We start from the raw sequence: 13655 nt of genomic DNA on the forward strand, positions 1-13655 counted from the left end.
CTAGGCGCCTGATGGAGCCTGACAGGTTCCAGATGGAGCTTGGGCCATTCCCTGAGGCTCTGGCTCACGCCTCGACTGGAGACCTAGTGGCCGCCTGGGATAGGGCGGCTGCTGGATCTCTGGATCGGGTTGTGCCTTTGCAGCCTCTGACCCGGCGCCGATCTCATCTGGCTCCTTGGTTCACTGAGGAGCTAAGGGAGATGAAGTGCTGGAAAAGACGCCTAGAGAGTAGTTGGAGGGCCAGTCTTTCTGAATCTGACTGGACACTGGTAAGATCTCATATTAAGAACTCTCTAGTGGCGATAAAAGCAGCAAAGTGTAATTATTTTGCTGCTCTTATTGCGTCATCAGAGAACCCCCCCAGTCGCCCTGTTTAGGGTAACCCGCTCCTTGCTCCACCAGGGAGTGTGGGAGGACCCCTTGGAGGGTAGAGCCGAGGACTTTGTACAGTATCTGCATGACAAAATCACTCAGATTCGGGAAGGTCTGGACTTCGACTGGGTAGTTTCAGGGGGAATGACTGAGGCAGGTCTTGAGAATGTTATCTGGGATGAGTCTGATCCTGTGACTCCTGACGACGTGGACAGGATTCTGGGTAGACTGAATGCGACCACATGTTTGTTGGACCCATGTCCCTCCTGGTTAGTGCTGGCTTCTCGGGAGGTGACACGAGGCTGGCTCCAGGGGATTATAAATGCTTCATTGAGTGAGGGTGACTTCCCCGCCGCCTTGAAAGAGGCGGTGGTGAGGCCGCTCCTCAAGAAGCCTTCCCTGGACCCGGCAGTGTTGTCTAATTATCGTCCGGTCTCCAACCTTCGCTTTGTGGCGAAGGTTGTTGAGAGTGTGGTTGCACTACAGCTCCCCCAGCACCTGGATGAAACGGTGTATCTGGATCCGTTCCAGTCGGGCTTCAGGCTTGGGTACAGCACAGAAACGGCATTGGTCGCGTTGGTTGATGCTCTCTGGAGGGCTCGGGACAGAGGTTGCTCCTCTGTCCTGGTCCTATTAGATCTCTCAGCGGCTTTTGATACCATCGACCATGGTATCATGCTGCACCGGTTGGTAGACTTAGGGGTGGGGGGCACTGTGTTGCAGTGGTTCTCCTCCTTTCTCTCAGACCAGTTGCAGTCTGTGTTGGAAGGGGGGCAGAGGTCGACCCCGAGGCGCCTCATATGTGGGGTGCCACAAGGGTCAGTCCTCTCGCCCCTTCTGTTCAACATTTATGTAAAGCCGCTGGGCGGGATCATCCGTGGTTTCGGGGTGAAGTACCATCAGTATGCTGACAACACTCAGCTGTACATCTCCACCCCAGACCACCCCAACGATGCCCTTGAAGTGATGTCCCGGTGCCTGGAGGCCGTGCGGATCTAGATGGGGAGAAACAGGCTCAGGCTCAACCCATCCAAGACCGAGTGGCTGTGGTTTCCGACGTCCCGATATAGTCAGTTGGTGCCATCACTGACTATTGGGGGCGAATTGCTGGCCCCACGGAGAGGGCTCACTACTTGGGCGTCCTCCTGGATTCATGGCTGTTTTTAGAAGAGCATTTGATGGCCGTGACTGGGAGGATTTTTCATCAGGTTCGCCTGATTCACCAGTTGCGTCCCTTTCTGGATCGGGACTCCTTACGCACGGTCACTCATGCCCTCGTCACTTCCCGCCTGGATTACTGCAACGCTCTCTACATGGGGCTCCCCTTGAGGAGCACCTGGAGGCCCCAACTGGCGCAGAGTGCGGCCGCACAGGTGGTTATGGGAGCGACATGGCATTGCCATGTAACACCTCTCCTGCGTGAGCTGCACTGGCTCCCGGTGGTCTTCCGTGTGCGCTTCAAGGTTTTGGTTACCACCTTTAGAGCGCTCCATGGCTTAGGACCTGGTTATCTATGGGACCGCCTGCTGCCACCAGTAGCTTCCCACTGGCCGGTACGCTCTCATAGAGAGGGGCTCCTCCGGGTGCCGTCGGCCAAACAATGCCGACTGGCGGCCCCCAGGGAGAGAGCCTTCTCTGTGGGGGCACCTACTATCTGGAATGAGCTCCCCCTGGAGATACGGAGGATCCCGGATCTACGCACCTTCCACTGCGCTCTCAAGAGTTTTTTATTCCATCAGGCTGGCCTGGCCTAATTTTTCCCTTTTTAATATGCAAATTTTAATTCGTTCTTAATTTATTGGGGTGTTTTGAATCTGTCTTCGGCCAAATTGTTTAATTCGGTTTTATTCTGTTTTTTAAATTTTGTATTTATGTGTTTTTATTTTGTGGCTGTTCACCGCCCTGAGTCCTTCGGGAGTAGGGCAGTATATAAATCAAATAAACTAACTAACTAACTAAATAGGGGACAGAATATCAAATAATACTTCTGTTATATAGGTTGTATTTTAAATGCCTGAAGTCTGTTTTTAATAGTCCAGTTTCAAACAGGCACAAAATATTGCAAAATGAGTGATATATGAACAGCTTACTAGACAAATCCTTAAGGAAAGAAAAATATACACCAAATACATAAAAAGAACAAACAAAACTCTGTTATTACAACTGTACAGTGAGTTTTTCTGATATGAAAAACAATATTTGAATGGATTAATTTCCAATTTAAGTTATAGGATATAAACTTAGTATTCTTGAGTTCCAAATTTAAAAATTTGAAATTTACTTCTCTTATAAGAAGTTTAAATAAACAAATTATTTTCACCATCTTCTCTCCTTGATTAGTTTCCATCCATTGTTTCTTGTTTTGCCTTCAGATGCTTTAGAGAACAGGTTGACTCCCTCTTCTTTATGGTAGCTTCTCAGATATTGGAACCTGCTATCATGTCACCCCTAGTCCTTCTTTTCATTAAACTAAACATACCTAGTTACTGCAACCATTCTTCCTATGTTTTAACCTCCAAAGGTTCCCTAATAACCTTTGTTGCTCTTCTCTGCACTCTCTATAAAGTTTTAACATCTCTTTATATATTGTGGCAACCAAAACTGGATGCAGTATTGCAAGTGTGATCTTACCAAGGCATTATAAAGTGGTACTAACACTTCAGTGCTATTGATTCTAGCCCTTTATTAATGCAGGCTAGGACTGTGCTGGCTTTTTTTGGCAGCTGCAGCACACTGCTAGTTCATATTTAAGTGATTGTCCTCTAGGACTCCAAGATCACTGTCATAGTTATTACTTTTGACCCAGATACCACCTATACATTTGGTTTTTCTTGCATAAATGTAGAACTTAGTAATAACACTTATATACTATCCCATAGTGCTTTACAGCACTCCCTGGGCAGTTTACAAATTCAGCATATTGCCCCCAACAATATGGTTCCTCATTTTACCAACTTGAGAAGGATGGAAGGCTGAGTCAACTTCAATCCCTGTCAGGACTGAACTCCTGTGGGTGGAGTTATATACTGCATTCCAACCACTGCGTTACCAAGGGCACCCTGGTTAGAATTTTATTTTTCTTACCATTGAATTTCATTATGTTAGATAGAGCCCAGTGTTCAAGTCTGTTGAGATCCTTCTGTACCTTGAGCTTATCTTCTGGAGTGTTGGCTGTTTCTGGCCTTTTCCTTTTTGCTCCTTATATAGGTAAAACCTCCGAAAAAGTAAGACTGCAGCCTGCTAAATTCCTGTTTCAAGCTCTGGAAATCCTTCTGCACAGAAAGTACATCTTTTGTTTGGACAGATTATTAATGCCAAGATGCATATCAACATCAACACCACAGTCCTTTCTAGCATTCTTGACTATCTTAACAAAGTGCTTCTTTTCTCTGCTGGTAGTAGCACCAAGCAGATACCTCATCTCTTTCAAAACCTGCACATCCTTTCCTAAATTGACACCTTTTACAATTGATTCACCAGAAGGTGGCTTCTCTTGTTAGATATATTGCTCACCTCACATGGCTGATTTGCAATACCTGATTCACACTTTCCCTTATCCAAAACAACTTCTTCCTCATAGAACACTATCCCCTGCTCAGTTGAGACATCATCGTCATCACAAAGAACTGAATCTTCCCCCTTAATATCAGTATTATGTTCAACAAGGGCATTGTATCTATTGTGCAGGGACACATCAAAAGCTTTATGTTTATAATCTACAGCTCTCACTCTGCCAGATCCAATACTGCTACCTAAAGGATAAGCATACCTTGGATGTATATTATTGTAATAAAATAATAGCATTTTGTAGCAAATTATTAGAAATATTATGTAGCAAATTCATAGTTTTAAACATTCAAATATTCTCATAAATGGTTATATAACTTTTAGGGAACTCTAGGATCATATGGAAGTTCTCAAAAAACACCATCTATGAAAAATACTTTTACTTCTGAGATAGACATGCATTCAGACAACAAAGCAACCTGTACTCCTATGAAGGAACTTTGCGTGCAGTGGTACCTTCCCTCTTTGGAAAAATCAGCAAATGAAGAAGAGACTTTGGTATGGTAACAAATGAAATACTTTAAATATAAAGGACTGCTGTGCATATCCACTACATTTATTTGTTTGTTTATTTATATCCCAGCTTTATTATCGTTACAAATAACTCAAGATGGCAAATATATTCAACATGTCTATAGTGTCCATGTACATGATGCATGGTCCACATTATTTTTCTATTACATATAAAATTGATTAAAAGAAAAATTACAACAAGCAAGCAAGCAACTAAGAAAAAAAAGCTATTCAAGCAGGGTGCCAGATTTCTCAGGAGATTTGGAGTTTAAGCCTTTTCCAGTTGCTATAAGTGTCATCTGAATCCTTCTAGGATTAATGGGTCAGAGACCTGAGAGTAGTTGACTATTTGATATCATTTTAGTCATTGGCATAAGATCCAGCAGAAGTTATCTGTTGGATGGGGAATCAGATAAGCATAAAGCTATATTACTACATATGGATCAGAAGGGTAACAAATATATATAGATCATGTTGTGGTTATTATTAAACATGCAATTTCAACAATAATATTAATCAAGTATTTCTCCTTTGTGCAGGTTTTGTTCATTTTTGCTTATAATACAAAAGCTGTCAGAATTATCAACATCAATTCTTTCAATTCAGCCAACATATACTGTGGTTATTTGTGGATCCCACTGAACAGGTAATTTAATTCGTTTTGTTTCTTGTATGTTTTATTTCATACAAAATGTGTGCCATGTTGATATTTGGTGGTCAAGTTTAACAAGCATAGTCAAAACAGCCATTTATCAATGATCAAAAGCAGTAACAAAATCAAATAACCAATGCTGGGCAGGAGCACATATATGGCACATTCTCCATGGGTTGTAATTTCTATTTCTCCCCTAGCTACATTGTCAGTGCCCCAAGGCATGTTATCTGATAATCAAGGGTGACTTTTAGGGTGGTATGAGGGGAAAGTGGGAATTAAGTACTTTATCTACAGAATACTAATCATAAACTTTTGGATTCCAGCCAATGCATACTGAAGAAACATCTGTAGTGTTACATTGGGGAATTTAGAAGTAATGAATAAGTAAATTAGTCTGGAGATCAAATGTCAGAAGATGACATTTATCAAATAAGAAATGAGAAAGTATTGGTAGCATCTATAAAACCAGGATTATTTATCAGCAGAAAGTCTGCTAAAGAAATAATTCCAGCAGAAGAATCTGAAATACTCATATTTTTAATATTAAACATAGTCCAAGTTGTCAGAAAATTGTAGGACAACAAAATTTACACTTAAGACTATGTATAGTAAACAAATAATAATACAAAATAATACAATAATAATATTAATAATACAAAATAGTATTGTATTATTAGTTTCAATAATAATACAAAAATTCTAGTATATTTTTCCTAATTTGTGCTGTAGATGCTTCCAATTTACATTTAGAGAAAAAGCTTCTGTAGAATATGAGAACTCTGAGAATGTGAAAGTTTTAGATGACCATCAAATGTAGTAGTATTTATGTAGTATACCAGCATGTGGAAGTTGTTTTTTCTGTAGGTTAAAGATTTCATTTACACAGATGGAGCAGATGTTTCCACAGAATTAACATGTTAACAGGAAAGAAGCAATTTGGGAAAGGCTTGATACAATTGGCCCTGTAGGTGTAGTTCTGTTTAAGTTGTTTTATGTGAGATAACTGTCAATTCTTGCCTATGCAGAGATATCTCTGTACTATCCATATTATGTTCTTATTAGAACACTCCAGCATATGTAGCAGAAATAGTATATTGCAGTCTTTAAGTGCTTATGTTCAACTTGTAAACAGTGATCTGGTTCATGATCCAATCTGAATGGATCACTGGAAGCAAAGGTTTGTTCTTCCGAGCATTTGGGTCATACTGGAGCCCATCATCTGGGAACTTCTCTGTCTTCACCAGAACCAGTAATCTGGTTCTTCTATAGTTCTGAAATATACTGTATCTTCTCTTGAGATACTGATCTATCCTTGCCTACATATTTTGCTGTTCTGTTATGTCACATTTCTGCTTCCGTTCACAAGCAGGATACTGTACTGTATCCCTTGCTGCACTCTCCTCATCCAGCTGATTACAATCATTCTGACTTCTATGTGATGGCGTTTTCATCTCCATTTTCTTGTCCTATACATACAGTATTTTCTCTTGAATTTTTCCTTCCTCTCTTCCTCCTTCTCCAACTTTTCTATGACTTGCTTCTTATATTCTGGAGTATTAGCATTTCCATTCTGCATCATTATCTGTAATTAACCATGACTATCAGGCCACAACCACATTGAATTCTCTTGCAGAAGCATTATCATAGGTAATATTTAAAAGTCTTCTCTCCTACTTTAAATGGCAGCAACTACAACAAAAATCTTGCCGTTTTAATCTTATTATTCAAGGTGACAGCTTACTCTTACATGTACAATATCACTATAATTCTATTGTATAGCATTCATATTATATTCTTTTAGAGTTATTGCTGTACGTGAAAAATTGGCTGATTTGAAACAACAAGTTGAAATGTTAATACAGTCACAGATGACTGAACATACTGAACAGATTGAAATACAGAAAAGTTTACCTTCCAAAGGACTTGGAACTCATACAGGAAAGGTGCTATTGGATGAAAACACAAAGGTATCTAAACAATTATCAAAATCAATTATCTGAAATTATCAGAAATAATAGATCATGGATATCTGTGTATACAACATATAGACGGGCTCTTATTCATAGAACTGTTCTTGATTGGAATGTTCCTTTTTAAAGCATGACTGTTTTATGAAGAAAGCAGTAGTATCTCACTCAAGGTTAAAGAATCTCTTGTACTAAAAATGTGTTTGAAATGTTTGCTTGGAATTTTATATGTCTTTTTGTTCTAATAGAGGAGGATCATATTTTATGCAGTGTTTTAATATTTTTCAAGGGATAAATTTTATTTTACATCTATGTAACAGATTGGTAATAGTACTATATAATGTTTATATTATTCTGCTTTTTTAGAATTACTGCTATATTTTGATTTCCCCACATACTGATTTTATTGTTGAATATTAAACAAGCCTTACTTAAGAACAATTGGCAAGATTTCTGCAAAGTTCTTCCTCGCTGATCCTTCAAGAGTTCTTTGAGAAAGTCAGCAACCAGATACATCATAAGGAGCCTAGTAATAGCTTTTCCAACTAACACATTTTATTAAAACACACCTTTCATGATCTGTAACTCACTTCATCAGATGCATAGAGCAGCTAGATTGATATAAGATTTAAATTGGAATGAGATGGAGAGTGGATAAGGGAGGGAAAGACAGCTTTGTTACGCAAATGCAAGTTACATATGACTCAAGCTACAAGTACCTTATCAATCAAATCTCTGCTTTAACAGCATCACCACGTTACTGTCTCAACAGCACCTTTGAGTGAGAGATTGCTGAACTCACATACTTCAAAAAGTTTCAGGCAATCTTAAAATCTTCACAAACATTGTGGGCTATTTAACCCATTTTCAGAATATTATATATATTGGGGGAGTTATTATGCTGCAAAGGTACTGTTTCTTCTTTTTCAAAGCCAGTGTAACCTAAAAAGCCATGTCAGCATTTTTGCAATCTTACACATTTTATTAACAATATACATTATATGCACATAGTTGTTGGTTAGAGACCAAAATTGGAATTGATAATTCCTTTGGTAAAGGAACTTTGCAGTCACTAAGTAGAAAATCACATGTCCATGGCAGGCTTATGATGTAACTTTACATTCAGTCATTAAGTGAATCACCACAGTTACTAATCATGTCATCAGATGACCATAAGTTATTATTTTACTTCCACACTTTTCATAAATTCTGCTTGTTGCAAGCCAGTTGGGGAGCATGCAAATGATAATCATATCAATCAATCACTTACCATCGTTAATTTCAAACAATTATTAAATGAGGCAGGCAGTAAACGAAAACTCTCTATGCTGTTTAGTATATAGCATAAACTATAATAATATAGCTGTAATTACTTCTACATAGCAAAGCTGAGGTGGTGTTTATCTGTTGTTTTGATAGTTTCAGATCCTTACAGCTTTTCTCAAGCAACTATTCTCATGTTCCAGGCAAGTCTCTAGGGGTAAAATGAACAAGGGTTCCATCTTTTTATATTTTCAGATGGCTGCCACTTGTTTTGTTGTCTTTTTTCTAGCAACTACTTTGCAAAGGAAGTTTTAGGGAGATGTATTCTGAACAGGATTAGTAACAGTGGTGAGATATCCTGGTAATGTAGAAAATGTTATGGGTTGCATTCTAGTCTGTCTGAACCTTGTGGAGCGTTTTAGAAGACAGATACAGGTCAATTCAGTGGTGGGCTGCCCCCAGTCCGGTCTGGTTCTATAGAACCGGTAGTAAAACCGGAGGGAGGATCTGCCCACCCGCCACGACATCATCATGGGTGATCTGCGCATGTGCAGAAGCTTCTGTGCGTACGCTCCCATTGCGAACCAATAGCAAAGGTAAATACAACCCACCTCTGGGTCAATTATATTACAGTAATCTAAGATGGAGATGCTAATCATGAATCTTTAATTCTTAAAGGCTGAACTCACATATACATCCAGATGCTAAAAAATATTGGAGTAACTTGCTTTTTTGTATATCTAAGCATAGGAATGTTAACTAATTCCAGAGGTTTAGGGATTACCAAGCACCATTAATGTATCTCTCTCTATATATGTCCATGCATACCATTGGACCCAGGGGTGAAATGCTCCCGGTTCAGACTGGATCGCCCGATCCGCTAGCGATGGAGGTGGGTGATTCGGAGAACCGGTAGCAAAAATCCCTGCCCTCCCCCCCATTGCCCAGCTGAGCCGTGCAATCATCAGAGGCTTCAGAAGCTTCTGATGATCGTGCGGCTCAACTGAGATCATCAGAGGCTTTTAAAAGCATTTTTACTACAACCTCTTCAGCCGAAGAGGTTATAGAAAAAATGTTTTTAAAGGGAAATAAAGCCTCTGCCGATCAGGCAAGTCAGCTGGGATCATCAGAGGCTTTTTTAAAAAAAACCGAAAGCCTCTGCCGATCAGGCAAGTCAGCTGGGATCGTCAGAGGCTTTAAAAGCATTTTTTTACAACCTCTTCAGCCGAAGACATTGTAGAAAAAATGGTTTTAAAAGTTAAAAAAAAAAAAAAGTTGGCCACGCCCACTCAGTCATATTACCCCCCACCAAGCCATGCTCACAGAACCAGTAGTAACAAATTCTACATTTCACCACTGACTGGACCTAGTGGCTGCTTGACCCAAGATGACTGTTGGGTGGCTTACATTTCAAAAGTAGGAACAATAAAATGAAAAAGAAAAGAAAAAGAACCTGTACTTCTGGAAAAAAAGACAAATTTAATAAACCAGAACAAAAAATTAATACAATTCTAGACAATAGCCTAGCCCAATGTTGCGATGGGGGGTGGGGTGGGGTGAGCCAGGTTTTCAGAAATTTTTGGACGGATGTAAGGTGAAAGACATATAGATATCCAAGAGGATGCAATTCCAGATGGCAAGTGATGCAGCAGGTACATTTCCCGAAGCCTGATAAATGACATTGATTGATTGGATCTGGAGCATTCCACCTGATCTTACTATAAAGATAAGAGCCTGTAATACAGTGGACTAAAGCACTGTTATTAACAACTGCTGCTTGCAATTACTGCAAGTTCAAATCTCACCAGGCTCAAGGTTGACTCAGCCTTCCATCCTTTCAAAGGTAGGTGAAACGAGGACCCAGATTGTAGGGGCAATAAGCTGACTTTGTATAAATATACAAAAGTATGAAGGCTATTGCTTAACGTATTGTAAGCCGCCCTGAGTCTCCGGAGAAGGGCGGCATATAAATTAAAGCAAAAAAAAAAAAAAAAAAGGCATTGGAGCACTTTCAGCTATAAACTGCTTCCCTTTCTGAGTAAAAATGGATACTGATTGAAGAAAGGGAAGAAAATTGTGGTGGGGGTGATAACCATCTTTGAAGGCATTTTATTGACAGCTAGTTAAAGTTTTAAAAAATAAAATAAAAATCAGCACAGTCAATTAGAAAATTTCTTCAGGATCTTTTACTGATAATCTGCAAAGTATTGTCAGACCAGTTGCTGGTTGATGAATGTTAAAGAAAAGTAGACATTTATTTTCAAAGGAGAAGACATTTATCATGTGACAGATTTTCTTCAATATCTACTCTGATGTGATTAATGAGGCATGTGTTGGCATTTCATCTGATGGGTGCTGTGACAGCACAGACAACAGTTTTCTATTTTATTATTAAAATACTGGGTTTTGAATGGATGACAAATATTTCAGGTGGAATATAAATATAATCAATTTAAATGGCAGTATTATTTTGTCAAAGCTAATTTAATTGACAGTGGAAAATTCAGGTATTTTGACACTGAAAATGTGAATTTGAAGTGATTATATGAGTGCAAATATTTGGGCTGGTTTGTCACATTAGGAATAGTGAATTTTCATTGTTGAACTATAGAAGCAATTAATATTGTACAAAGACTAATCTTAGAAAATGGATTTTTCATTATATTTACAAATTTGCAGCTGTCTTAGGAACAATTCCATTTCTATGTATAATATGTATTTTTATTGTTCTGGTATTGTAGATTTATTTTAGATGAAGTTTATACTAAGAACCTAGCAATCAACTCTCCCAGATTTGAATATGTTTGTATTTGAATTAATGATCTTAATATTTTTCTTATTCTTTCAATGTTAATGAAAGACTGAGAGATCAAGTATTAGTGTGCTTTTTTGTTCCATCATGGCCGCATCATTAAGGCTTATTATTAAATTAGAGTTAGATACTCAGAAACTAAATACAAATATAATAGATTGTTGTAGAATTATTGCAAACATGTATGGGGAACAGGAGTTATAGATGCATTATATTTCTTACAAGATGGATTTCTTAAAAATAATGTACTTACTTGTTTTCATCAGACAAAATGAAATTATACCTAAATTATAATTATCAGGAAATTTGGGGTAATAACTTTTAATGAAGTAGTTATAGATGCATAATTGAAGAGTACAGCATAAGAAAAATTAAAAAATAAGCAATATAGTTTTTTCATTCTCGCTAGACTGATAGTAAAATCAGACTGTATTCATTTCAGTATATTAAACATTATAGTATTTGGAATTATCTTAGAGGAGGGGAACGGATAGCCAAAACCTGTGCTACTGAGGATATTATGTCTTAATGACTGCCTCTGAATGCACTAGTGCAGTGATGGCGAACCTTTTCGGCACCAAGTGCCAAAAAGGGAGCGCATGCTTTGCGCGTGCACATCTGGGCAACCACCTGGAAGAGGAGCTGCCCAGGGTGCATGCACCTGCCCAAAAATGCACTTCCGGTTTAAGCTACTGAACTTCCAGTTTCAGCCAGCTACTCTTCTGAATTTCTGGTGTGCATGCCTGCACAACGATCAGCTGGCCAACGCTCATGCTCATTCAGGAAAACGGAAGACCAGCTCTTCCAGTTTCCGGCACTACTGCATGCAAAAAGGCCAGCTGATCATTGCATGCACATGCACGCCAGAAACCCAGAAGAGGAATTTATTTATTTATATTTAAATTTATATACCGCCCTTCTCCCAAAGGACTCAGGGCAGTGAACAGTCAAAGGTAAAAAACACAGAATACAAAAATTTAAAAGCAGTTTAAAATATATTAAACAATTTGGCCCCACAATTAAAATACTCCATTTAAAATTAAAATTAAACAATTGGAGGAGTTAGACCAGCCCAGCTTGTTGAAATAAAAAAGTCTTGAGGGCCTGGCGGAAGGTTCGTAAATCCGGAATTGTCTGTATCTCCGGGGGGAACTCGTTCCAGAGGGCAGGTGCTCCCACAGAGAAAGCTCTCCTCCTGAGGGCCGCCAGTTGACATTGTTTGACCGACGGCACTCCGAGGAGCCCATCTCTGTGGGAGCGTACTGGCCGGTGGGAGGATCTCGGTGGCAGAAGGCGGTCTCGTAGATATCCAGGTCCTAAGCCATGGAGCGCTCTAAAGGTGATCACCAACATGTTGAATCGCACCCAGAGGACCACCAGAAGCCCATGCAGCTCACGCAGGAGAGGTGTTACATGGGAGCGCCATGATGCTCCCATAATCACCCACGCGGCCACATTCTGGACCAGTTGGAGCCTCCGGGTGCTCTTCAAGGGGAGCCCCATGTAGAGAGCATTGCAGTAGTCCAGGCGGGAAGTGACGAGGGCATGAGTGACCGTGTGCAAGGAGTCCCGACCCAGAAAGGGACGCAACTGGCGAATCAGGCGAACCTGATAAAAAGCCTCCCTGGCCACAGCCATCACATGTTCTTCTAAGGACAGCCGTGCATCCAGGAGGACACCCAAGTTGTGAGCCCTCTCCGTGGGGGCCAATGACTCTCTCCCAATAGTCAGAGATGGCACTAACTGACTATATCGGGACGCCAGGAGCCACAGCCACTCTGTCTTGGATGGGTTAAGCTTGAGCCTCCGTCTCCCCATCAAGATCCGCACAGCCTCCAGACTGGGACATCACGTCAAGGACATCATTGGGGTGGCCTGGGGTGGAGATGTACAGCTGAGTGTCATCAGCGTACTGATGAAACTTTACCCCAAATCCATGGATGATCTCACCCAGCGGCTTCACATAAATGTTGGACAAAAGGGGCGAGAGGACCGACCCCTGTGGCACCCCACATACAAGGCACCTCAAGGTCAACCTCTGGCCCCCCGTCAACACAAACTGCGACCAGTCAGAGAGGAAGGAGGAGAACCACCGCAACACGGTGCCTCCCACCCCTAATCCCTCCAACCAGCGCAGCATGATGCCATGGTCGATGGTATCAAAAGCCTCTGAGAGATCTAATAGGACCAGGACAGAGGAACAACCCCTGTCCCGAGCCCTCCAGGGATCATCAACCAATGCGACCAGTGCCGTTTCCGTGCTGTACCTAGGTCTGAAGCCCGACTGGAACGGATCAAGATAAACTGCTTCATCCAGGTACTGGGGGAACTGTCACACCATCACACTCTCAACAACCTTCGCCACGAAGCGGAGGTTGGAGACTGAATGGTAATTTGCTAAAATAGCCGGGTCCAGGGACGGCTTCTTGAGGAGGGGTCTCACCACCGCCTCTTTCAAGGCGGTGGGAAAGCAACCCTCTCTCAAAGAAGCATTGATAATCCTCTG

General features: G+C 40.7%; 1 protein-coding gene across 1 annotated transcript in view; it reads left to right on the forward strand.

Moving 5' to 3' along the window:
• The window catches only part of CFAP54 (cilia and flagella associated protein 54), a 135277-nt gene that overhangs the window by 117748 nt on the left and 3874 nt on the right, over positions 1–13655 (forward strand). Inside the window, exons 66-68 of the mRNA XM_070947348.1 lie at positions 4264–4437; positions 4992–5098; positions 6909–7074. Coding sequence (XP_070803449.1) covers positions 4264–4437; positions 4992–5098; positions 6909–7074 — 447 coding nt within the window. The remainder of the gene's footprint in view (positions 1–4263; positions 4438–4991; positions 5099–6908; positions 7075–13655) is intronic.

This window comes from Pituophis catenifer, unplaced genomic scaffold (genome assembly GCF_029215685.1).
Source record: "Pituophis catenifer annectens isolate HBS135680 unplaced genomic scaffold, rPitCat1.0.hap2 SCAF_7, whole genome shotgun sequence".
Classification (NCBI taxonomy): domain Eukaryota; kingdom Metazoa; phylum Chordata; class Lepidosauria; order Squamata; family Colubridae; genus Pituophis; species Pituophis catenifer.